At 44.1% G+C, this 24,925-nt stretch overlaps 1 protein-coding gene across 1 annotated transcript in view; it reads left to right on the top strand.

Moving 5' to 3' along the window:
- Window positions 1-24,925, top strand: part of LOXHD1 (lipoxygenase homology PLAT domains 1) — a gene marked incomplete at both ends in the record, with an annotated part of 152,507 nt that overhangs the window by 56,370 nt on the left and 71,212 nt on the right. The window contains 12 exons of the mRNA XM_082498034.1: window positions 125-211; window positions 2,469-2,604; window positions 4,361-4,515; window positions 7,228-7,388; window positions 14,279-14,355; window positions 15,204-15,400; window positions 15,741-15,933; window positions 16,843-17,003; window positions 21,282-21,582; window positions 22,109-22,263; window positions 23,544-23,677; window positions 24,589-24,737. Coding sequence (XP_082354160.1) covers window positions 125-211; window positions 2,469-2,604; window positions 4,361-4,515; window positions 7,228-7,388; window positions 14,279-14,355; window positions 15,204-15,400; window positions 15,741-15,933; window positions 16,843-17,003; window positions 21,282-21,582; window positions 22,109-22,263; window positions 23,544-23,677; window positions 24,589-24,737 — 1,906 coding nt within the window. The remainder of the gene's footprint in view (window positions 1-124; window positions 212-2,468; window positions 2,605-4,360; window positions 4,516-7,227; window positions 7,389-14,278; window positions 14,356-15,203; window positions 15,401-15,740; window positions 15,934-16,842; window positions 17,004-21,281; window positions 21,583-22,108; window positions 22,264-23,543; window positions 23,678-24,588; window positions 24,738-24,925) is intronic.

The following is a 24,925-nucleotide window of genomic DNA, read 5'->3' as shown; positions in this document are numbered from 1 at the left end:
TTTTTTTGCTTTAGTTTTTGTATCCTCTCTGATTTGTCTCTCAAAAGACATTCAGAGGTGTCCTTTGTGTACGTGCTTTGCTGACTTACGGAAATGGCTAATGCACTTTCTTCCTCCTCTATAGATTGAGCTCCCTGATCTGGGCACATTTTATAAGCTTCGGATATGGCATGAGAAAAGAAATCCCTTTGCTGGCTGGCATCTGAATAAGGTGAGGGGGCAGCATGGGAGTGTAGACCTGGAAAGCCAGATTGTTAGCACAGAGGTCTGCACAACCATCCCTGGGCCGCGGCGTTCCCCAGCTGGCAGCTGAGTTTGATGTGCTGCGAACAGAGGTGTCGCCCTTTGCAGACGGTGGTGGCCGAGGGGGGGGGAAGTGGAAATCCTCCATGAAAATGGTATGTGAAGAGAGCACATCGTAACATTTGCAAAAATATGTGGAGAGAGAAGGATTCATTGTGTGGGTTTTTTTGGAGGAAATTCCTTCTCCTCCCCGTCCCTCCCAGGTTAGCCAAGGTAAGTGTGGGAAATGGGAGCAATGGGAAATGGCAGCTCCCAACAGCCCAGACTGATGGTGAAAATCACATTTCCTCATCCTTCCAGCCCCGTAGTGCTGACAGCCCCACTGCAGGAGTGGGGGAGTCTCCATTAGCACACTGGAGGAGCCTGTGGAAGCTGCACAGAAGAGAGCAGCACTGTGCTGTCTGGGAAATAAAAATGGTGATGTGCTTGACCTTCTGTCACATGTCCTTTGTTCCACCAGCAATGACCACTGTGCTGTCAGCCCTCACCTGGGTCTGTAAAGCAGCAAGTTCATCTCTAAGCTTCAGCCATACTACTCCTGCAGAGCTTGGAAGAGGTTCTCTGCACTTAACACAACATACACTTTGCTCTGCAGCCATAAATAACTATGATGATAAATCACAATTTACCGCTTAGAGATTTTTCTTGCATGCCTCTAATGTGCTTTGACAGATGCTGCTCTCCTGTTTTGTCAGGGAGCTGCAAAAGCATACGAAGCCAAACACCTCTCCAGCGGGGACAGGGCATCAAGTACTGCGGTGTTCACCACACGGTGGGAGAGGGTGTCTGGCTGTGGTCTTTATCAAAAAGAAAGTGCTGGTCAGACTTTGGGCCACTGCGATCGTCTCTATTAGTTTGTTCACAGATGATGAGCAAGAATGCTTAGACCTTCCATAGCTATACATTTCCTTCTTAACCCCCATAACCCCCTCCCTGGGTTATCCTCTTTTCCTGCCCAGAAATTGTGTTCAGGGAGGATGAGAGGGATCTGACACGGTGTCCAGGATGCACTTTGGGCCAAACTGCCTAAGAAAACCTGGTGAAGATGCACGAAAGCAATCTGCCCGTGTACAGCCAGTCTGAGGTTTTCTGGGTGCATCAGGCTCACCGCACCTGAATCCCATCACTTGTGCATCCGTTTTAGCATCTAGGAAATTAGACGAAGCTTTAACAATGCTTTGTTCCAGTCCTCACACATTTCAAGCCAGGCTTGCTTCATGTCAGGGCAGGCTTCCATTTTCTATTACAAGAACGCAAGAACAGCCATACTGGTCAGGCCAAAAGTCCATCTAGCCCTACATCATCTCTTCTGTGCCCCGCAAGTGCATAGTTAGAGAACGGTAAGAAAAGGACAAGTATTTTTGATACTTCCCCCTAACGTTTTTCCAGTTTTCCACTATTTCCAGTTGGAGACTTACTTTCTGAACAGATCTACAAAATACAGAGCATTTAGAAGGTTTTGCTTCCATTTATTTGTTCAAAGGTTCCAGTCTCCCCTTGAACATTTAAACTTTTAGCAACCATAATAGCTTTTGGCAAGGATTTCACAGGTTGATTGTGTCCTTTTGTTTGCTTTGAACTTTGCTCTACAAACATCTTTTGATGCCCTGTATTTCTTGTAGCAGAAGAGTGAATAGTTGAACCCCTTCTGCCTTCTCCATGCCACCTGTGATTCTCTAGACCTTCATCATACCCTCCCTTCAGCCGCTTTGCCAGCCATCTGCAGAGCTTATTTGCTCATTACTCCTTTGGAAGCTACTGCAGATCTTTGATCGTGCTTGCTGCCATTTTCTGGGTGTTTTCTCAAAGTGCTGATTTTGATTTTGAGCTGCGAGAACCAGCAGTGCAAGCGCCATCCACGATTCGCTCTCTGGATATATACAGCGGCATATGACGGGCAATTACTAAGAGCCACGGTACCCATCAAAACATTCCAAACACCGTGGAGCAACCGGAGAAAGGAGGAATGAAAAGCCATCAGCTATGACAGACTTTGCTCCGTGCATCGCTGTGGTGCAGGAGTCGGAATGACGATCTCTCTATCAATGTGTGCTCTTTCTCTACTGCTACCTACTCTTGCTTCCCAGGCAAAAAACCTGTCAGGAGCTTGTTGTTCTTTTTGTCTTTAAGCCTCTGAACTCACGCAGTGTTTTGGTTTAATGAAGGTAACTCTGCTGAAAACGCTGACAAAAGAAAAATACTCATTCAACTGCGGCCGCTGGCTAGATATAAATGAAGACGACAATGAGATCGTGCGGGAGCTCCCTGCGGAGGGATCTCTAGTGACTGAAGTCATGCCAGGTGAGAGCCACGGGCTCCGTGCAGGGGCTCACTTAGGACCTGAATAGAAAGAAACCCTCTTTGTGTAAGGGATGCACAGGCAGAGCGATGCAATTCAATTAGCTTCTCTTTCTGGCACTTTCTCTCCGCAGCATTTTCTGTGTGCATCATTAGCTGCATGAAGCCTCAGAAATCCCAGGCTCTTATTCTGAGCAGATTTCTCTGTGGTGGGAAGCAGAAGGGATCTGGCCACAGCACAATTGTTTCCAGAGCTGTATTATTATTATTTATTTTTTTCAAACTTGTATTTTTACCAGTCTCCCTTAAAATATGAAATGCCAGGTTTGAAGGAATGTTCATGGAAAGCAAGCTTAGCTGAAATGCCATCCAAAATTTAACAATCATTTTGGGGCTTTAAAGTTTTATTTGATTATATGTACATTTATGCAGCTATATGTATAAATGTATAGGAAGTTGCACAGAACTTAGAACAAAGCTTAGGCACCTTTAAGTATGTGTGAGCAATCCAAACTATTTATTGGGTTAACGATGCTTGAACTAGCAATTTAATTAAGGAAAGCCACAGAACTTTGTGTTAGTTTCCTGAAGTGGTCACTTCTGTCTTCACCTCGTATCACAAGAATTAAATATACTTGGAGGGAGAATTTTGGAGAGCAGAATATCTCAAGGTGGCCATTGGGATTTCTCTGATTTCCACCAAAGCACTCAATGGGGTTCCATACTCTGTAGACCACGAGTGCCCTGTTTCGTGAAATTTCTGATGAACTCGGTGATCTGCATGCAGCTGAGCAGTTCCTCAGAAGAGGAAGAGTAATTGTAATTGCAGATGTTATTAAAATGTAAATAAACCTGGTTTTGAAATGTATTTTTAATCAACTGTGGAGAGGGTTGCTTGAGTTCAAATGCAGGCACTTTTCTGTGAGGAGCAGTTGTGCTGAGCAGAGGTGAGACGCGGCACCCACGTGCTGGGCTTGCAGACAGGTTTGGGAAGGCAGGTGGGAGCATTGATTCTTGTCCCTTCCCGGTGCTGGAGAAAAAGGTCTCTCTCTCTTAAAGGCTGGTCTGTGGGCTGGTTCTTTGCTGTGAAATTTCTTCTGGAAGTCTTCATTCAATGGGACTGGAGGGCAGAGATGAGGGCAGGGTCGGGGGAAGAAGGTGGCAGCTCAAAATCCATCAAGCAAAATCCTAAACAAAGATCTCAAAGGTGACAAGGAGGCAAGACACAATCCAACCTCCTGCACTATGAGGGTCCCAAGGAGATGGGACCAACTGGGCTTGCCCTGCCCCATAAAGCCAACATGAAGAGCTCATTCCTCAGGTCCCTGAGTGCTCAGCCCTTTTTAACTCTGCCTGCCTGTCATGCCCCCGGATGCTGAAAGAGATGTTTTCCCCAAACACGCTGGTACAAGGTCCCCTGTCACCAGAACCCTCTTGGGAAGGCAGGAAGGGAGGTAGGAGGGCTGGCACCTGAGGAGGCTATACACTCCAATTCATGAGGTTTTACCTGAAGGGGACAGCATCTTTGTGTCCATCTTTGGAAGGGTTTTGTGGGTTTTCTTAACCTTATTTTCTTAAGCCTTCCTGGTTTGGCTTTTTTTCTTTTACACATAGAAGTGTAAAAGTCAATACATCAGCAGAAGTACCAACTGGAAGTACGAACACTTAAAATTAATTGCAAGTCTCTGGAAAATGCAGTAAATTTAAATGGCAATTAATTGTGTTGCTGAAATTGGTTTATTAATTTATGCCTCCACAGTGATAAAGTACCGGGTGACAGTTTGCACTGGGACGGTAAGTGGGAGTGGCACAGATGCCAACGTCTTTGTCTGCCTCATCGGTGACCAGGGAGACACGGGAGACCGCATTCTCTACAACTGCATCAATACCGTCAATAAATTTGAGAAAGGCAACGTAAGTTCACACAGCAGCTGCTTAAGTTGGGTTTTAAAGTGTGTGAGATGGGTTTTAAAGTGCGTGATGGTTTGTAGATTCATTTATTATTCTTTTTTTTAAGATTTGTATTTGTAAACTTGGGTGATCTCCTTGCCCGTTTGGGCTAGGGCAGTAGGGAGAAATAAGTCATGTCCACAGAGCACTGTAAGAGATGCAGCTGGAGGGAGACTTATCTCAGGGTCAGTGTGCTCTTGCTTGACATCAGTCTGTTCACAAAAGAGTCTCCTGGTTCGCTCCCCAGCTAAGTACTGACTGTTGAAATTGCGTCTTCAGATTGGGGAAGGCTTCCAGGAAATATGTCCATCTTCCAAGAACAAGAGGCAGCGTTTCCCCCTCCATCTAATATGGCAAAAATTTGGCTCCTGGGGCAATGGAAGAAAAAGCATCCTATTCAATGCGAAAATCAGAACTGAAAGCCTAATGTGTTTCCTTTACTTTTCCTCCAGTCTCCCCTCAACCACGCTGCACTCAGTCTTTCTGTCTTATTTTCCGTATGTTTTTGTATGCCCACGTCCTGAATGAGGGGATGGCGAAATGGCCTGAACTGAAGACAGAGATTGTTCCCTGGAAAGCTGGAGATAACGAAGAGGTCAAACTTTAGTTAAAGCCCTTGCAGCACTAACAAGCAAACAGTGTGCTGATCTGATCTGTGGGGTCAACCTACTTAATATGTATTCAGTGACGAGACACATAAAGGCACAAGCCTGTATAGGACAGCATTTTGTCATTTGGCGAAGTCGAGTTTAGTCAAAATGGTAGCAAAACGAGTCATGCTTTAGTAGTGGCTTGAAGACTGTTTCAATGGAGTTCCAAAGAAAGATGCTTGGTTCACAGAAGATACCTATATTTTAAACATAGATTATGACTATTTTATTTTTACTCCCCAAAAGAATGAGTTATAGGGTAACTTGCATGAAGGGAGGGGAAGGAAAAATAATTTTGGAAATCAATTCATGTGATTAATAGTATCCAGCTGATATAAACCAAACTGGAACCTGTTAACGGAAAACTGCTCTCTGGGCATGAGGAGCTGAAGGCTGGTGAATGAATTGGAATCTGTTTAAGGTTTGATCCTGACAAACTTAGACCTCATCTATTTGAGACTGGATGAGTATATCTACACTGATTAACTCAGACACCCTGTTAAAAAGAAATGCAGCTATGTCAGTGCGGTCTCTAATCTACAGCCACTTAAACCAATAGTACCTTGATTGCCAATTTAACTTGAAAAGTTTGCTTGCAGATGCAAACTAACAGCCTGTATAGAAGGTAAAATTTAAAGATGCTCTGAATTAGGTGTTTGCCCTGCTGCGGTTCCAGTTAGTTACTTACTCATTAATTTATATCAGCTGATAATACCTAAGATGAACATCAGGCCTTTTGAATTAGACTTCATTGACTTAGACTGACTCAGTGAGCTTTTGATACCTTAAATCCCCACTTCAGCAGTTTTGACTACGTATGTAACGCTTGTTCGTGTGTGTAAGCCCATCATTAACACTTAAAACAGTGGTAATATGTTTAGGTGTCTTTATTTCAAAGGCCAGTTTGGGGTCCTGAATGATGGAAAAATTATGATTGTTTTAGTAAATTTAAATATTTAAGTTAATACTGCCTTGCCAGCACGCCTTCTGGGAGCTAGCTGGATATATGCTACCACCATATGTGCTCCACGGGCTTTTGGGAGACGAAGAACAAACGAATCGCAGTGTTTGGTTAGCTTTCTCTCACCGAGAGAGGCATCTCAGCCGGGTGGTAGCCACACCAGTCATGTCTGTCTGCTGGGCTATATGCTTCAGACGTGCTGTGTGTTTACACACAGTATTTACCCTACACGTGTGTGCGGCTGTACATGTACCATAGATGCTTGTCTGGCCTGATTCCCGGAGGAGTAACTCACTCTTTTAATACATCTCTCTTCCTTCAGCCATTGGGAGGCGGTTTTCCCGGTACGCTTTTGGGTAACAGAGCTCTGGTCCTGAGGGGCCATCACTTGGGCTAATCTGTGGGTTGGTGATGTGACCCCTTTTCTAGGGGTGGGGGAAGAGGAGGGGGAAGTCACAAAACTCAAGTCTTTTGTGGGATAATAAGGGTATTTAGCTGCTGGGATAGGTTCACACCAACCTCTGAACACAATTCATGGAGCAGCTGGAAATACCCCTGTGCGGCCATGACTGATGTTTGCACGCCAGGAGATGGCTGCGGTTAAATCGTGCCCAGTAGTTCATGTTGTCTGAATTTAACATGGAGTAATGTCTTTGAACTGTACCTCTCACTGCCTCTGGGGACGTGGTCTGAGGTCACCTGCCCCGGATTTCCCAGAACGCTGATATCTGAGCAGGGGTTTGAACTTGGATTTCCTGCCTCTCTGTATGAACTCCTTAATAATCAAATTACTTTTCTTTTTTTACAGTTGTGGAAGGCATGCAATGATGTGGGAGATTTAAGATGCTGGCAGATCATATATTTGTAAATCTAATGTTATACATCTAGCACAAATATTTGAGCTTTCATTCTTTGGTAAATTAATTCGTACCTTCTCCTTCATCTTGTGAAGAATTATCTTGCAGCTTGCTGATGATGTTGGTTTGATTGCAATAATAAATTTGGTTGGTTTGTTTGTTTTTAGGGAGAAATATTGCCTTACTTTTTTTCTTTTCCTTCTCAAAGGCTGATGAATTCTTCGTTGAAGCAGTAACGCTGAAGCAGGTGAGGAGGGTGAGGATAGGGCATGATGGCAAAGGAGGAAGCAGTGGCTGGTACCTTGCCAAAGTGATAGTGAGGGAAGAAGGACAGCCAGAAAGTGAGGCTGTGGAATTCCCCTGCTACAGGTACTGGAAACAACGCTTGCAAATTATGCCTCCATCTATGCATTTCCCAGACTTTGAAGAGCCTAGCTGTCGGAATTTTCTGAGCGCAGCTTAATCCCTTTTATTTATTCATTCATTTAATTTTGCTAAGCCTGAAAGCAAAGAGTGTGTATTGGGAGGTTTGAGATACCATTAACTCCCCTTACTAAACGAACACCAATCTGAGTTGTGACCTTCCCAGCAATTAGCTCAGTAATACAGAGAATTTAAAAAAAGGTAAAATGCAACCTTCCAGTACCGCATCCAGTGTCACTGCAATTGCCTGCTGCAGAAACACGCTCTGCCATCTGCTAGTGTTATTGCATGCACATCCCATCTTTCCAGGAGCCATGGGATGCTATTTTTGTGTTGGGGGAACGCAAAATTGTTATGCTGCCATCCTGAGAGCTCCTTGCATGGAGGGAAATGCGCATCATGTAGACAGAGATAGTGGTGGAGCAGAGGGCTGTGACTTACCCCTGTGGGTGAGTTATAAGTGTATTCTTCTCTTTCCAAGACAATCAGGTGGTCAAAAGAAATGTGCTGCACTGAGGCTACTCATGGGGAATGAGATGCACCATCTGTCCTGGCACTAACTAGGGTCTGCCTCAACATCGCAGCACAAACCAGAGAGAACTGGGTGAAAACATAAGAGATTATATTCAGTATAGTTCCGTGTCCTGTAAAGCCCCACTTGCCCTCTCAGGATGTCCACCCTGTAAGATGGAAGTCCACTGAGGTCCATTTACCATCAAGTACCCATTCTAAAATGTCATCTCCGGGGGTAAAAGTGGAATTTTAAAAGCAAACACGACTGTTGTTAAATTGCAAACAAAGGTAAAGGCACTATGCTGGTTACTTCTCCCTTGTCACTGTAAGTGGGGAAGAACTCCACTGTAATGAGGGGAGTCAGCCAAACACAAACCAGGAGCCAGTCCCCGCCTCTCTGCGTTGCTATAGCCCCATCACATCAGAGAGCAAACCCACCGGGGAGACAGCTTGGAGCGGAAGATGCAATGTCACGCTGGTTGTGAGGAGCAATCCAGTCTCCCCCTTTCCAAAGAACAGACCACCGTGTTGTCATTGATGCCTTTTGATACGTATTTAACAACCATATGTTTTACTGAGTTAAGCAGGCAAGCGAGACGGGTTTTTACTTGGACAAGAAGTGTCCACGTGAGAGCTGTTTTGCTCAGACTCCTCAGAGACATTTCTGTGTCTAGCTGCACTACGCAGCTGGCTCATGGTAAATATTTCCTTTTGAATCATCTCCTTGCCTGACTGTATAACTGGGTGTCTTCCCCCAGCTTAGAGTGATGACCCCTTCCCCCTGAGGTTTACACCTGTGGGTCAGTAGCATCAGAGTCCACAGGGCATTCCCCTCAGGCCAGGGACTGAAAAAGGAGGGAGAAAAAAACCCAAGACCTTATCCCCAAAATATTAATGGGGTGCATTCAGGCTTCAAGTCACAAGTGATGGAATTCCACTCTTCTTGCCTTTCTTAATGTCTCTTTTTCCAAGTGATATCAGTGTTGCTTGTGCGGCTGTGTTTGCTGTCCTTGTGCCAGCATTATCTCTTCCTCTCAGATTGAGAAGGTAACATGACTGATCACCTCCAAACACAGGGACAGCTGCTCCCTCTCACTATCTTTGGTGCCTGTGTCTCCTCAGAGACAGGGGCATCATCGCAGTATACGGGTGTCGTCATGGAGTCTGGAGATATCTGAGGGCGAAGGTGCTCACCCACTGCATCCTCCATGTGAGGGATAAACGTCTCCATGACCTGCAGCATTTGGATGTTCCCCTCCAGTCCTGTAGGCCAAGGATAGCTTATGTCCTCGCTGCTTAGGCAGGTGGTCAGAGAGGCCTGCTTCTCTTGCTTCTTCAGAGCCAAGACATTGAAGAAGACTTGGCCAAGAAGAGGGGCCTTCTTTTAGTAAGAGAAGGCAATCAAGGTTAGTTAGAATCTCCACCCAGGGGACACCAGGGAAGCTTCTGTTTCTGCTTGGCCAGCCAGTGGCCAGCCAGTGGACATGCTGATGTTCTCATTGCCTTCACCTCCAAGACCTGATTAACTTCCACTCCTCTACACAGCACAATTGCATAGTCTGGAGAAAACAACTTCTGCTGATGTGTCCTTATTGAAAGCTACTCCATTGACTTTCTGCCGCTGAGCTGGTACTGTAAGGCGGCTAGAGGACAAAATGCCTTCCAGCAGAAACACATCTCACCTGTGCAGAAAGCTTCACAGCCTTCTCACCTCTGTAAAAACCAGGCTGTACCACCATGCGGAGAGCAGATATCATAGCAAAGATCTGGCTAACCAGCTTCCACTATAACTAATGCCTGTAGGATATCCTTATACATCTTCATTGCATATAACTCGTTGAAATCTCTGTTCTTGTTATTTACATACTCATATACATGCCTATGTTTTGTCTTTTGATTTGAAAGCTTTTTTATGACTCTACAGGAACATCTATTACCTAATAGTCACAAGAGCTCAATGAGAAGAACTGTCTTTGCTGTGCAAGGGAGCCAGCAGAGATAAAGAGAAGCTAAGCGGATTAATTGTGAGTTTGTGTCAGATTCAGGAAGAGCATGGAGGAATAATGACTCCCAGGCCTGTGTTTTCAACTCTTAAAGCAGTTGGCTGTAAAGGGAATGGCTTGTAGCTCTTCCCAGAGTCAGTGATTTTTAAAGCGGTCATTTGATCTGTTTTTGCAAGAAGTAAATGCAAGTAACTTCTCCAAGCGTTATTCGCAGAATTACGAGTACATCACATGGATGCATTGCAGTAGTATTCCTCCCTTATGACCACACAGCCTTACAATATCCATGCTTTTAGGGACTGAACACAGAATCATTAGTGGCCCAACTGAACAATTTATACCTTATAATACCCGATATAGTTTAGGTATTGTGCTTATGAATACCGCTAGAAAGTTCAAAATTAAGTTCACCTTTTCCTCCAGAGCCAAATCTTTCTGAAGCTCAGAACTGAGTTCTTCAGATTTCATTTTCTCCTCAAGGCTCAGTGGAAGTCCAGACATGGACTAGCTGACATTCTCTAAAATAACGTATTTTTCATAATATTTATATCCCAGACAGAAATGAATTTTCAATCGAAGTCGTGAGTTCATGATAGGATAGAATTTTATACGCTATAAATCATTATAGCTCCACTGAAATCTTCAATGATACCTCATTGCAGTTTTTTTCTAAGCATATGGACTGCACCAGCCTAATTTTTCTCCAGCACAAGCATAGGGGAATATCATTAATTCTCTGAAGAACAACAGACAGACCATGAATGGGATGATGCACTAGGAGGCTCCTGTGAAAGAACATTTATTCAACCAAATGCCAAAAGTGTTCATCATATAAATGATCCAGAGAAACCTCCTTTTGTTGCCTAAAAATAGACTGAAATGTCTATCTATTTTACAGATATTTTTATATATTGATTATATTTAAAGACACACACAAATACATATGCATCTGAATCGAATGGATGTGCTAATCATTATAATTGCACACAGGCTATCACGTGTGGGGTTTCAAATGCTAAATATGATGTCATACCATAATTTTTTCCAGTGCTTCCCTGACACTCTGGCCCTTCAGAAATTCTCTCTGAAGTGGTTTTCATGTCATATTTCTGTCCACTTTGGTTGCTGGACATACGATATCTCTATAGAACTAAGTATATAATACAGAACACGACTACACCACAGCGGTGTGTGAATTACATGCACTGAAATCCTATGGAAGCTCTGGTAAAATAAAAGATTTTGACAGGTCTTTTGTACCAGGCGTGTGATGGCACTGTACTGAAAATTTCTATTTTCTGCAGCCTGATGCGTTTATAATGTGTCGATCCATTTGTGTTCAAGACTATAAAGCCCTGGTTGCAATCTGTTGCTCAGTGATTCGTTATTGGAATTACATTGAAGTAAAATTAGGATATTGCAGCATATGTGCTGAAGGGAAGGAATTCAATGGCATTGCTCATCCAAATACTTCCTCTGTCACTAGTCAAAGTCATCTTTTTGAGAAAATAGTGTTTCTGCCACTTTAGCTATTTTCTTGGCTGAAACAAAGTAAGGAACCTTAAGCCACTTCTGCTGATAAACAGAGGAACTGCTGATCCTCTTCCAGTCCATGACATACTCCTTCCCTTGCCATCAGAAGCTACCAATACTGGTGGAGGGAATTTCTTTATCTAGGGTTGTGTCCTTTTTGAATTAATTTTTCTTGTCCATCCTCACTGCCAAAGCAGTTAGCATTTGCTGTGCTGCGCACAGATCTGTTTCTTGTGGGACGTATTTTAATCCTTCCACCTTGACGCAGAAGCGGTTCACCCAGACTCATCCCACATCGCTCTAAAACATCCGTAATGACAAAGGGGACAGAAAACAACAGCACGTACACTGGCAGCAGAAGCAGCAGCTTGCGGGATACAGAACCCAACAACAGGAGAGCAGAAGTGTACCTACTTTGTGGGCTTCTGCCTTCCTGCATTCAGTGGTCCTGGGGTGGTGGAGTTCAGGCTGGAATTTTGTGGGTCCTCCCAGTTAACATCCATGTATGCAGAAGCATCTTGACTTTTGGGATGATGTGATCCCCTAGCCATTGGATACCCATCCAAGGACGTGAACCCTGAGCCAGCAGCAACAACTACATGATACAAAGGTATTAAGGACCAGTTCTAACAGGTAAAAAAAATCCCCTGACCCCAAAACACCAACAAAGGCTTCCTTTCTTAAGATAACGTGATGTCTTGGCATGCTGCTCTTCTGCCCTTCTTGCACTTCCCCCTTGCTCAATTCTCAACACTGATTTCATGGTCTTCCCCACAGATTTTTCTGCTCCTCTGTCCCCACTACACGTCTTAGCCTCCACTGAGGCACAACACCGCATCTGATGCCCTCACACAGTGTTTGTGTGATCACCACATGTCCACCACTTTTATGCTGACCCCCCTCTGCCTTTAGCCCTTCTCAAGCCACCTGCACATGGCCACCTGCTTTACAGAGCGAAAGGGAAGAATACGGGGTAGACTGCATACCCGACAACCCACGAAAGCTTAGAGGGGAGCTGGGAGTGAAGATGTGTGTCCGTGTGGTGGGGATGTATGCACCTCTTTTGCATGAGGACTTTGCTGCTAGTGCTTCTGGGACTGGCTGGCTCTAGCTCATGTTTGGATTTCTTTCCTGGTGCTGTTTTTTTGCATGGTTTCTCTGTGGTTTTTTTTTGTTTTCTTCTGGGTGGGAAGGGATAGGAGGAGACTAAAATGATAATGTTCCTTCAGATGGATGAAACGGAGAGCTGTAGTCCTCGGTATTCCAAAATGCCTGGTTACCTCTTGGTCACCATGGCGAGTCCAACTGGTCATGACCGGTCGTGCTCTCTTATTACCAGTGAGGTACCAGAGGTTTGATCCAGCTGCCAGTGTGCATTTGTTCACATCCCAAAGTCCCTGTTACGAGCATCAGGTGCTAGTTGCCATGTGTGCCGGCTCATCAGCAAAATCAAAGGCCGAAGTTTAACTGGGAAGCGAGCTCCCCGCCTTTTTTGGTGTGAGGGTTGGCCAAGGAGAAGACGCGTGGCACGGTGACATTGCAGGAAGCTTGGAGCACATCTGCGCTGCATGCGTTTGGGCAGAAGCAGGTCTTTTGTGGTCTGGTGTCATTCACAGAGTTGTGCGGCCTTCTTTTAAGAAGAACCAGTTTCTGGGGATTTGTTTTTCTCTTTCTAGTTCTGGGAATAATTTTAGCAATTTAAATACCCTGCATGACCTGCCAGACATTGCTTGCTTGTCCTTCATTCAGGCCTGCTGCTTTCAAGCAGTATTTTCAATTGCAAAAGGTGCTGCTGCAGATAGCTGTGTACCCGGGAAGAGGAGGCCTTCTGGGAACCATGCTTGCTCTCACGACGAGACGTTCAGGGACTGAAATGGCCCCAGTGCACCGCTGTGGGAAACCTGACCCTGAGCAGATGCTTACAGGAATATCCTGAGTGGTGCAGCAGCCGGGGTTTGAAGTGGAGAGTGGGAAACCTCTGCCAGGGCCCTTGCTGTTGTCGTACGACAATTGCTGTATGGCGTATGATGGGTTTGGGGCTGTAGTTCCTCCATCCCTGAGGCTCAAGGAGCAGCTGTGAAGGTTAACAGATTAGCAGTTGGTTCCCCTCCATTTTCCTTTCAGATTTGTTTCCCTTGAGATCATGCTACATTTTGCTTTGTGACTGGCAAATTAGTCTAGTTGGATCATTAGATTAATGTTGAGAAACAATGGAAATCCTTCCTTTTGCTGGTGCCAGCTGCCTCCACATATACCCAGCCCTGAAAATGGTAACAACATCATTCAGCTCTTCGTTGGTGGAGGAAAAAGGGTTATATACTTACCTGTAAAGAGGGGAAAAGAGCTGATAAACAGGTGTAAGCAAACACACACGCACAAAAGAGGGGGTTTTATTAACTTCAGTGTCATGAAGGTTGTAATCAAGGTGGCTGCAAGTATTTCTGGTCAATGAAGGTTAATGCTTTCAAGAGATGGAGACTGCCCATCTAGAGGAATAACTTGTGGCCGTGGAGTTTGTGCTTTCCAGACAGGTGGACATCACATCAGATGCTAATCTACTGTGCTACAAGCAAGGCTCTCGTGATCTCTTTCCTTGGAAAACTGGACGTTTAAAGTATGATTGCTGTAGGGTCTGGTCAAGCTCCTGCAAGTGTAACAGAGCCATGTAAAAACACTGTTTTGACTATGGTGTGAATTATCACTATGTGTGGAGTCAGCCTGGATTTTGAAGGATCTAATAGCTCCTAATTGTTCAAAGATAACTTACTTCTTCTCTTTGTAAACCAGATGGCTTGACAAAAATGAGGATGATGGTCAGATTGTCCGAGAATTAGTGCCTGCTGGGGAGTCACCAATGCTAAAAAGTGAGTTTCACTTGGGAAAAAAAAGGTCTGGGTTTGAGCTGTGTATGCATGTATTTGCTTGCTTTATTCTACTTAATAATTCTTGTCAGTTCACAGTAAATCTACTGGGCTTTTTTTTTTTTTTTGCCATTCTTATGCAAGAAGCTGCAATAAGTTGCTTGGGGGGAAGTGCCTCTGACCCTTAAATCCTAGTTTATGAATGGGATTAATTTGCATAAAAGAGAATAATTGCAGCACTATATGTGTAGAAAGAAACTTTGATTTTTGATGTCATGATTTGTTTAAGAATTGCTTTCTTGCATAGCTTTCTCTGAAGGATCTTGAATTGCCACTGCTTTAGTACAGTAGATTCCATTGAATAACATTGAGTTCCCAGAAGAAAATAATTGAAAAGATTACAGTGTCCTTTTCTGGAGAACCAGTGTTCCAATGCTGCAATTTTCCTTAGAAAGCAGCACTTAACAGAACTCAAGTTGAGATACTTTTTGCTTTATTTTAGGAAAAAAGTCAAAGCTATTGAATTAAATTGCAAGTATAAAAAAGTGGAAATCACCTCATTTGCCTAAGCTCATTTTTATGGCTTGGTAATCATCTAATGGTGAGAGGGAGGCTATTTTCTGCTTATTAGTGTAACTGTTACATCTCTTATGTTTTGGTGAATAACTCCAAGCTGTGACAGCTTATCCAGTGTGGTCCTAAGATGCTGGATGTATGAATGAAGGAGCAAAGTCTTTTCCTTGTCTGTAGCTGGACCCCCCCACCCTAACATCTGTTTGAAGGCAATAGCCTGGCTGAGCACTGGAAATGCCTCTCACATGTCTGTATTTTGTACATTGATCTCACTTTAGATGTCAGTTATCATATCAGCGTGAAGACGGGAGATATCCCAGGTGCCAGCTCAGACTCCAAAGTTTTCATCAAACTCTACGGTGAAAAAGCAGACTCCAGTAAAGAGCCTCTCTTGGTCTCTGATAATGATCTAGGCAATTATTTTGAACGCGGTCGAGTGGATGAGTTTACCCTAGATACGATGGATATTGGGAAGGTAAGAATTAATTGCAGGTGGCTCTGTGCTGCGGGCAAGCGACAGAATTCAGAATCAATATATAGCTAAGGACTGCATGCCATGTAAGAACCTCTGACCTTTGCATTGGAGATTAAGAAATACATTTTGTATGGGCTATCACACTGGCAGTCTAGGATACATGCTGGTTTGTGAAGAGTGCGTTTTAAGTTCATAGCGAAATACATATATAAATGATTTACACGAACATGGTGTAAGAACAAGGTGCTAAGAGAAGGAGATTTTTATATATTAAGTAAATTCTGTTGTGTTGGGGTTTTTGTTTTTTCTTCCTTCTTGATTTTTGTTTGCTTTTTTAAAGATCAACCGAATACTGATCGGACATGATAATGTGGGTCTCCGGTCTGGCTGGTTCCTGGCCAGTGTCCAGATCGCGGTTCCAGTCCAGGGAAGGCAGTACATGTTCCCCTGCAACCGATGGCTCGACAAAGATGAGGCTGATGGCAGGGTGGAGGTGGAGGTGTACCCAAGTGAGATTCTGCCTATTGAGAAATGTGAGATAAAAAACATTGAGAAACGCGTGCCTTTTTTATAGCCAGCACTAAACTTGTATTATTAGCATTCTTAAAGGACCAGGGCACCACTGTGTTAGACGCCAAAACCAAAAATTTCCTGTCCCAAAGAGCTTATGTTACTGAGGAAAGTAAATTATTCTGCTGTTTGGGTGTTGGGTTTGGTTTTGTTGTTTTTTTTTGTTTGTTTGGTTTTTTTTTTTGTTTTGTTTTGTTTTGTTTTTGTTTTTTCCTAAAGCAGTTGGAAAAACATTACTGAGTTTTCCATCTCAGTTTCCTGAGATTGTATGAAAAATTTACGTCCCGGGCAGTGTAACACAGCACAAGGTGCTGTGCTTCTTCATGTCAGTGGGTTCTCCTTTTTTCACATTTACCTGCCCCAGTCCTGCACAAGCACGTGGCCCGTCCTGCTTGTACTACGCTCGTCTGGAAGAGAGAGGCTGTTTATAAGCCTTTGGTCCTTTAAATAAGGACCAAATTCCTACTCTCTATTTGACTTTTATCACTAGATTTGTTTTCTTTTAAGGTTAAAATTTGCCTTAGGATCCTGAGAAAGGATGCTGTGTTTTTCCTCTGCTCTGTGCAACTCCCCCTCCTTGTGTTATATTAAGGAGATCGTTTAACTATGCTATAGTTAATGCTGAAGTGAAATTCCCTTTTAAGGCTCTATTTTCCACCCCTCTGACACTAGCTTAATACTTGTAAAAGGGAAAACTATCAGGTCAGTCCTCAGTGAAGAGTTGTGTTATCTCACATTTTGTTTGGATAAGAGCAAATAGTCGGCTATGTGGTCATTTGTTAAGATAAGGTAATTTAATTTTGAACCTGAGCCCTCGGGAATGTTGTTATCTGAGCTTCTCTGCTGATTTAATTGCTATATTTTTGGACTAGTGATAAACTACGAGGTGTCTGTCGTTACCGGAGACGTGCGGGCTGCAGGCACCAATGCCAAAGTCTTCATGCAGATTTATGGCGAGACTGGCAAAACTGAATTGATCACTTTAGAAAACAGATCGAACAACTTTGAACGGGGAGCCACGGATATCTTCAAGGTATGATAAAGGCAGACATTGCTTCTTCTATGAGGGGAAAGAAATGTGCAGCCAAAACTGAGACATCAACAGGCTAATTGGCCCAGTCATACAAAACAATTGACTTTTTAACAAAATTGCCAGGTCTGTCCGTATCTGCTGTACTCCCTCCGTATTTTTTGGAGGTTGTACTCCCTCCGTATTTTTTGGAGGTTTTGTATTTCTTTTGGGAGGTTTTGTGTTTCGTGCAGCGACTTCCATCTTCTGAGGCACTGGTAGCAAAGACGTCATGGAAGAATATGATCTGATAGCAATATTTGTTTACCTTTGCTTTCCAAAGGAAGTACTCATGTTAGATCTCAAAAGATCCTTAACTTGTATTTTGGGCCTGACCACATGTTATTGTCCCCTTTCTTTATCTAGTTGGGGAAAAAGAAACCCCATACAGAATATAAGGAATGCTGGCTTTGCCCTTCACCACTGGCGCATGTTGTCAGCACAACCATGCAGATGTTTGCTGCTGTAACTTCTGTAAACGTGGGAGTGCCCCATGGATTTTTTACTGCCTGTGGCACTAGTCCAGCGGGCACTGCGCAGTCAAAGTACATGTCAGTGCCACATCTTTCCGTATTGAAGTAACCTCAGGAGACACCAACATCTGGACGGTAAAGCACAGACTCCAGATGGAAGCAGGATTTAAGGCACATCTGTTGTATGTGCTCACAGCACAAGGTTCAGCATGGTGGTGCCTAGGTGTCCTCTCCAGAGGTGGGATCTGCCTCATCACAGTTAAGAACCTACTTGGAGCTAGTTGTGTAAGTTTCCCTGAGTCTTCAAGACTAGGGAACCCTTCCCGGTGTCACTGGCCAAATGGAGGTGCCTTTATCCACAGCTTTACCACAGTTTTGCAATGTGTATTTTTGAGATCGGTTCATCTCCTGCTGCCTCAGTTTCTTGCTTTATAGAACGGAGTTAGTGATGTTTATCCATTTTTAATGAGATCCTTGGGATTTAAAATGATTAGCACCTTGTAAATTCTGGCTTTTTTAAGACTCTATAATCTTAACATAGAGTTTCTCTGATATTAAAGGAAATAAGTTTTCCAAAATTTATAAGTAAAAGCTATTAGCCATTATCAGACTTATGATAAAGCCACATGTACAGTGTTCTGTTTACATAGCCATGTTTATATCCTCTCTCAGATATTTATTACCAGACTTTAAAGTTCTGCCCATTTTCTGTGATTTTTTTTTTTATAAGCACACAATGCTGAAGCTCTGAAGCATGAATAGGCAGATCCTCTATCTCCTTCATGATATGAATATTTACAGAAAGATGTGGGGAAGAATAAGATTTTGTGAGCTACTCACTAATAGGAAATGCCATCAGATATAGACAGATCATGCAGGATTATAGCAAATCTAAGGGCAAAGCAGTATAAGGAAAGACACATTCCTTATGTCAGGGCTGTTGGATCAATTTTAGTTTTCTGATAAGCATCTTCTGTGCAATTGATTTTGTTTTAATTACTATAGAAAAAATGCTTCTAGACTGAAACCTTATATGCCAAGTCGCCAGATTTCAGCCTGAAGCAAATGTTTGCAAGTTTTGAAACATAAACACTGCTTAACAGCATAAGTAATCATCAGAAGGAAGTCATTGGTTGTTGAAGGATTGCGTGGAGTAAACCCTTCTATCCAACTTCATTAGTTAGTAATCCAGACAAACAATCTAAACAAACAAGATTTTGTATCTGCTGTCTTGACTAGAGAGATGGAAATCTTCTTACTGATACAGCCTTCTGCTACTCGTGCGTTGTAATCACTAATGGTTGTACCCTCTCGGCTCACTAGCAAAAGAAGATACTCTTCTAATGTTCCAGATGAGAAGTATGAACGGCAGTCCAAGCCCATGGTCCTTGTCAGAGATCAGGTTCTCTGAGTCCAAGTGTACTGCCCTTTCACTATACCATTATTGTTTCTTGCTTGGTTCATTTCTCATGCTAAGTACTACATTTATTTTATTATTTCTTTAGAATCATAGAATCATTTAGATCGGAAAAGACTGTTAAGATCATTGAGTCCAACTGTTAACTTGGCACTGCCAAGTCCACCACTAAACCACGTCCCTCAGCACCATACCTACAGGTCTTTTAAATACCTCCAGGGATGGCGACTCCACCACTTCCCTGGGCAGCCTGTTCCAGTGCTTAACAACCCTTTCAGTGAAGAAATTTTTCCTAATATCCATCCTAAACCTCCCCTGGCGCAAGCTCAGGCCATCTCCTCTTGTCTTATCCCTTGTTACCAGCAAGAAGAGGTCAACCTCACCTGGCTACACCCTCCTTTCAGACAGTTGTAGAGAGCATTAAGGTCTCCCCTCAGCCTCCTTTTCTCCAGGCTGAACACTCCCAGTTCCCTCAGCCGCTCCTCATCAGACATGTGCTCCAGACCCCTCACCAGCTCCGTTGCCCTTCTCTGGACACGCTCCAGCACCTCAATGTCTGTCTTGTCTTGGGGGGCCCAAAACTGAACACGGCACTTGAGGTAGGGCCTCACCAGTGCTGAGTACAGGAGGACAGTCACTGCCCCAGTCTTGCTGGCCACACTATTCCTGATACAGGCCAGGATGCTGTTGGCCTTCTTGGCCACCTGAGCACACTGCTGGCTCATATTCAGCCGGCTGTCAACCAACACTCTCAGGTCCTTCTCCACCAGACAGCTTTCCACCCACTCTGTCCCAAGCCTGTAGCGCTGCATGGGGTTGTTGTGACCCAAGTGCAGGACTCGACACTTGGCCTGGTTGAATCTCACACCATTCGCCTTGGCCCATCAATCCAGCCTGTCCAGATCCCTCTGTAGGGCTGCCCTACCCTCAAGCATATTGACACTCCTCCCCAACTTGGTGTCATCTGCAAACTTACTGAGGGTGCACTTGATCCCCTCATGCAGATCATTGATAAAGGTGTTAAACAGAACCAGCCCCAGTAATGAACCCTGGAGGACACCACTTGTGACTGGCCACCAACTGGATTTAACTCCATTCACCACAACATTTTGGGCTCGGCCATTCAGCCAGTTTTTTACCCAGCAAAGAGTACACCCATCCAAGCCATCAGCAGCCAGTTTCTCCAGAAGAATGCTGTGGTAACGGTGTCAAACTAAAGTCTAAGTAGACAACATCCACAGCCTTTTCCTCATCCACTAAGCGGGTCACCTTGTCATAGAAGAAGATCAGGTTGGTCAAGCAGGACCTACCTTTCACAAACCCATGCTGACTGGTCCTGATCACCTGCTTGTCCTGTACATGCTGTGTGATGGCACTCAAGATGACCTGCTCCATAACCTCCCCTGGCCCCAAGGTCAGACTGACAGGCCTGTAGTTCCCTGGATCCTCCTTCTGGCCCTTCTTGTGGATGGGTGTCACATTTGCTAACCTCCAGTCAAGTGGGACCTCCCCAATTAGCCAGGACTGCTGATAAATGATGGAAAGTGGCTTGGCAAGCATATCTGCCAGCTCCGTCTGTACCCTTGGGTGGAACCCATCTGGCCCCATAGACCTGTGTGTGTCTGAGTGGTGTGGCAGGTCACTAACCATTTCCTCTTGGATTATGGGGGCTTCATTCTGTTCCCTGTCTTACAGCTCAGGCGGGTGGGTACCCTGAGGACAACTGGTCTTACTATTAAAGACTGAGGCATTAAGTACCTCAGCCTTTTCCTCATCCTTTGCCACTGTGTTTCCCCCTGCATCCAATAGACAATGGAGATTCTCCTTAGCCCTCCTTTTGTTGCTAATGTATTTATAGAAACATTTTTTATTGCTTTACAGTAGTAGCCAGATTAAATTCTAGTTGGCCTTTGGCCCTTCTAATTTTCTCCCTGCGTAAGCTCACAACATCTTTGTAGTTCTCCTCATTTGGAAATGAACTCAGGCACTGAGAATCTGGTAAACTACTACGATATTTTGATATATTCACCTTTAATATCAACATAGAGACTCTACTAGTGAGGAGAGCAATGGAGAAGTAGGGAGTCCAGTAAATATGAAATCAGTTCTTATCCTTGCCATGGCTGTTCTGAATGTCTTCAGCTCAGCCTTGTCAGATAAGATTGATGATGGGAATTATGAAATAATAAAACAGGAAGGAAAAAGTGAAGGTAAACTTGCATAAAAAATTTATCTTATCCTTGTGTAGATGGTTTTGGGTGGTAGAGGTGGTGCTCCTCATTTTTAAGAATGTACCTTATGAAGTTAAGATGTCTTATATCCTCCTGGGTGCCGACTTTCCCTTGGTGGCAGAGAGAGGCTGCAGATGTTGGCAAGATTTATAAGATTCGGATAGGCCATGATGGGACAGGCATTGGGGATGGCTGGTTCCTGGAAAGTGTCACGCTGAAGCGGCTTGCCACTAAGACGAAGGAGTCTGATAAAAAGAAGAAGAAGAAAAAGAAGAAGTCTGATGAGGAGGAAGAAGAGGAGACCAAGGTGGAAGAAGGAATGGATGTCTATACATTCGTGGCACACCGCTGGTTGGCTAAAGACGAAGGAGATAAGGAGATTGTGGTGGAACTGGTCCCTGACGAGGAATCAGCCCTGGAGGGTAAATATCAGAGGGAATATGTGTATGTGTGCGCATACAGCAGCTGCATGAAGGATGATAACCACACTGTGGTGCTTTGCAAGACCTTTTATGGCCCTCCAGCCATCCCATTGCCCCAGGCCTGCAGTGTAGCTTGCACTGTGGTTTGATTGATCAGCTCTGGGGAGGAGAAGGACAGTGGTTAAACTAAGGCAGAGGATGGAGGAGACAGACTGAAATGGGAGCATCCTAAAGGACTTCTGTAGGATTCTCCAAGGCTTGTCTGGGGCACTTGGGTTGTGAGTCCCACAAGTTACCACTGTGGCTGGGAGTTTAGCAAGCTGTAAATATTTGTATGGTTAATAACAAGGGCTGGAGAAAGATGGAACTGCTCATGTTTTAAGACAGATGCAAAAAAAACCTCCAGACAAAATCTTTCTTAAAGCCAGCATTTTTGGCCTATGTGCTTTCATGTTGAGCCATGGATCTGATGAATTATGGCTATTTCTGAGGTCCTCCTGATCTGCCTTTGCAATTTTACTTGCAGAGAATACGTACGAAGTCCATGTTCTCACTGGGAATGTGTGGGGGGCTGGGACGGATGCTAATGTCTTCTTGAGCATCTATGGTGTAGAAAGAGGAGACACGGGTGAGCGCCAGCTGAAAAGGTCGAATAACCTCAACAAGTTTGAAAAGGGCCAGGTAATGCATGAACTCAACTCACTCAACCGGGCAGAAGGCTGCCAGAGCTCTCCCAGTTACCATGCTGGCCATTCATTACAGTCTTTTCTCGGCTTCTTTCAGCTTAAAGCTCAGATGTGTTTTATTTCTTAAATAAATTATTTAAAGCAAAATGCCTCAAAACATTTTCCAGGAGAAATTCATTTGAATAATAAGCTGAACACCAATTCTACATCGAAGCCACCTTTTGCATCTGCTTCCTGTAAGCATTCTGCTAATAACGTTTCCTGCCAGGAATACTTGAAAACCACAAACTTTAAATTAATATTGGAGAGTTATTTGTGAGGCAGCTTGAGCATGTCAGCATTTAGATTGCAAATACAATTTTAAATGTCCTACTGAACCAGTCAGGGAATAAAAGCAATATTACACAGTGTGCTATAATTACATTATAATCCAATCCAATTAAACAGTATCTCTTTTAGATTGAATATTTGCCATAAAAATATTTATGAACAATTAACAAGCTACTATTAATAGCCAGGAATTGTTCAAGGAATAATTTTGAATAACGAAAAATTACGGAAACTGTAAGCAGCTGTGGAAAACTTACAATAGCAAAAAAGAGCCTAAGGTTTTTAAATAAGCTGTTATCTGTGATTTATGAGCTTGGCACCAGTGAAACTGCAACCTGCATGTGGTTCTGCATTCAGTGGGAAGAGCTCCACGCTGCAAATGTAACAGTCTCTGCTCTTGGGAGTAGAGACCCAAAGTCTACCAATAGTTAATCACATTAAGATGTTTAAAGTATTATGATAACAAGATCCATCCTGTCACACTAATATAGCTAATAAATGAACCTCCTGATTGTAGTAAATGACAACAGGAAAAAATTCTGTGGTTTGAAATAAAACACATGGAGGTTCACAGGAGAGTTTCCGTGGAGTCAACATGTTTGTGTCCAGATCCAGATTCAATCTGGAAGAAAATGCTAAGCCTAAAAGGAATGAGATTTAGGAGACATGAGTTAAACCTACAGGAAGCTGAAATGGGGATGAGGTAAAAAAGGAGTGAAGGGTTGTGCAGCTCCATGGCTATTACCACCTTGTAGGAGCCAAGCATGGGTGTTAACGAGAGAGAGCTCACAGCTCTGTAGATATTTTAGTACATCTACCCTAAAAATACAAGGGGGAATAACAAACACCTTTTGTATTAATGGGGAAAAAATGACATTGGCCCAATTACTGCCTCTCTTTCCCCTTTTTTGGGAAACAGTTACTTACCTCTTGTCTCCTGTGCAGGTGGATGTGTTCACCATCAAGGCCATTGACCTGGGTGAGCTGAAGAAGCTGCGGATCCGTCATGATAACTCCGGTGCTAGCCCAAGCTGGTTCCTGGAGAGGGTAGAGATTGTTGACCTCAAGGAGAGCACCACGTGAGCAGCCTGTCGCACCCTTTTCACACCATCAGAAAAGGGGGCACATTCTCAGGAGCCTGCAGGACCACGGGAAGGCAGAGGAGATGCAGAAGGGCATCACTATAGCTCCTCACCAACTCACAGGGAGCAGGCATCCTTTGGGAGCCTTGTGATGATTGTGCTGTTATACTGAGCACAGGGCCATTCTGGGGTACCTCTGTGTGGGGTTTCACTGTCCCAGCGCCTCTGCAGTTTGGGAACCAGTGGTGTTTGGAAGGAAACCTCAGCTTTTCTCTGTTTCCCCTGGGAGGGACTCTCCCTCCTGAAGATGTCCCCTTGCAGAGCCTGCAGTCATGTGTTTCGTTTCAAGGTTCCACTCTGGAAGTCCCTGACCTCACATTTCCTTTGTCTTTTGCAAAGATCTGGGCCAAAAGCAAGTCCTGATCTAAGCAAACTCCCATGATTTTCATGGAGAGCTGGGTGAGTGAAGCCCAGGCTGTTAGGAACTTGAAACGCAGGCTTGCCTTTGAGCTGGAACATGCCTGAAGTCACGCTTAAAAGTTGCACAATGCTCTGGTGAGTGGGACGGCTCATAAGGACCTCAAGATAGGTCTGCTCTTCATAAACATAAAATGCCAGGGAGACTGGAGGTTCCCTCGAGTTATTTAACCTTTTCTGGGAGTGAAAACTAAAAGGAATCAATCATATGGGGCTGACAGCTCAGAAGCAGCACTTTTCAGTAAGTGCTCACTCACCTATTTATGGATTTAGTTCCCACAAGCAATGCCAGAGCTCAAGGATGAAAACAGATGTATTGTTCAGCTTTGAGTAATCTTGTTTTTTTAAGTCACCTCTGATCTGTGCTTGTTTATGTTATTAAAGCCTGTGAAGTCCTGTGTAAGTGCCGGGTGCTGCTGTCATTCTTGTAGGTATTATTTTCCATGCCAGCGGTGGTTAGCAGTTGAGGAAGATGACGGTCAGATTGTCAGGGAGCTGGTCCCAGTGGATGAAGCATTTGTAAAGAAAGATTCGGAAAATGATGGCCAGTCTCTTGCAACGCTGGGCCTGGAACAGAAAGGTTTATGTTAGCCTTGTATTTCTTCCAGTGTGGGGTTGAAAAGGAACCAAGTTATTAGCACTGCTGAGGGCATTAGCAGTTAGTGCTCACTGGGCTGTGAGTAATTCTGCCCCTACCGAGAAGTTTGCAGGTGTGAACGGAGTGTGAAGTGCATGTCTGCCAGCAAGGAGTGGACACTCCTCATTTTT

The sequence above is a fragment of the Vanellus vanellus genome (assembly GCF_965231255.1).
Source record: "Vanellus vanellus genome assembly, chromosome: Z".
In the NCBI taxonomy this organism is placed as follows: Eukaryota; Metazoa; Chordata; class Aves; order Charadriiformes; family Charadriidae; genus Vanellus; species Vanellus vanellus.
This window is presented reverse-complemented; position numbering and strand designations above follow the sequence as displayed.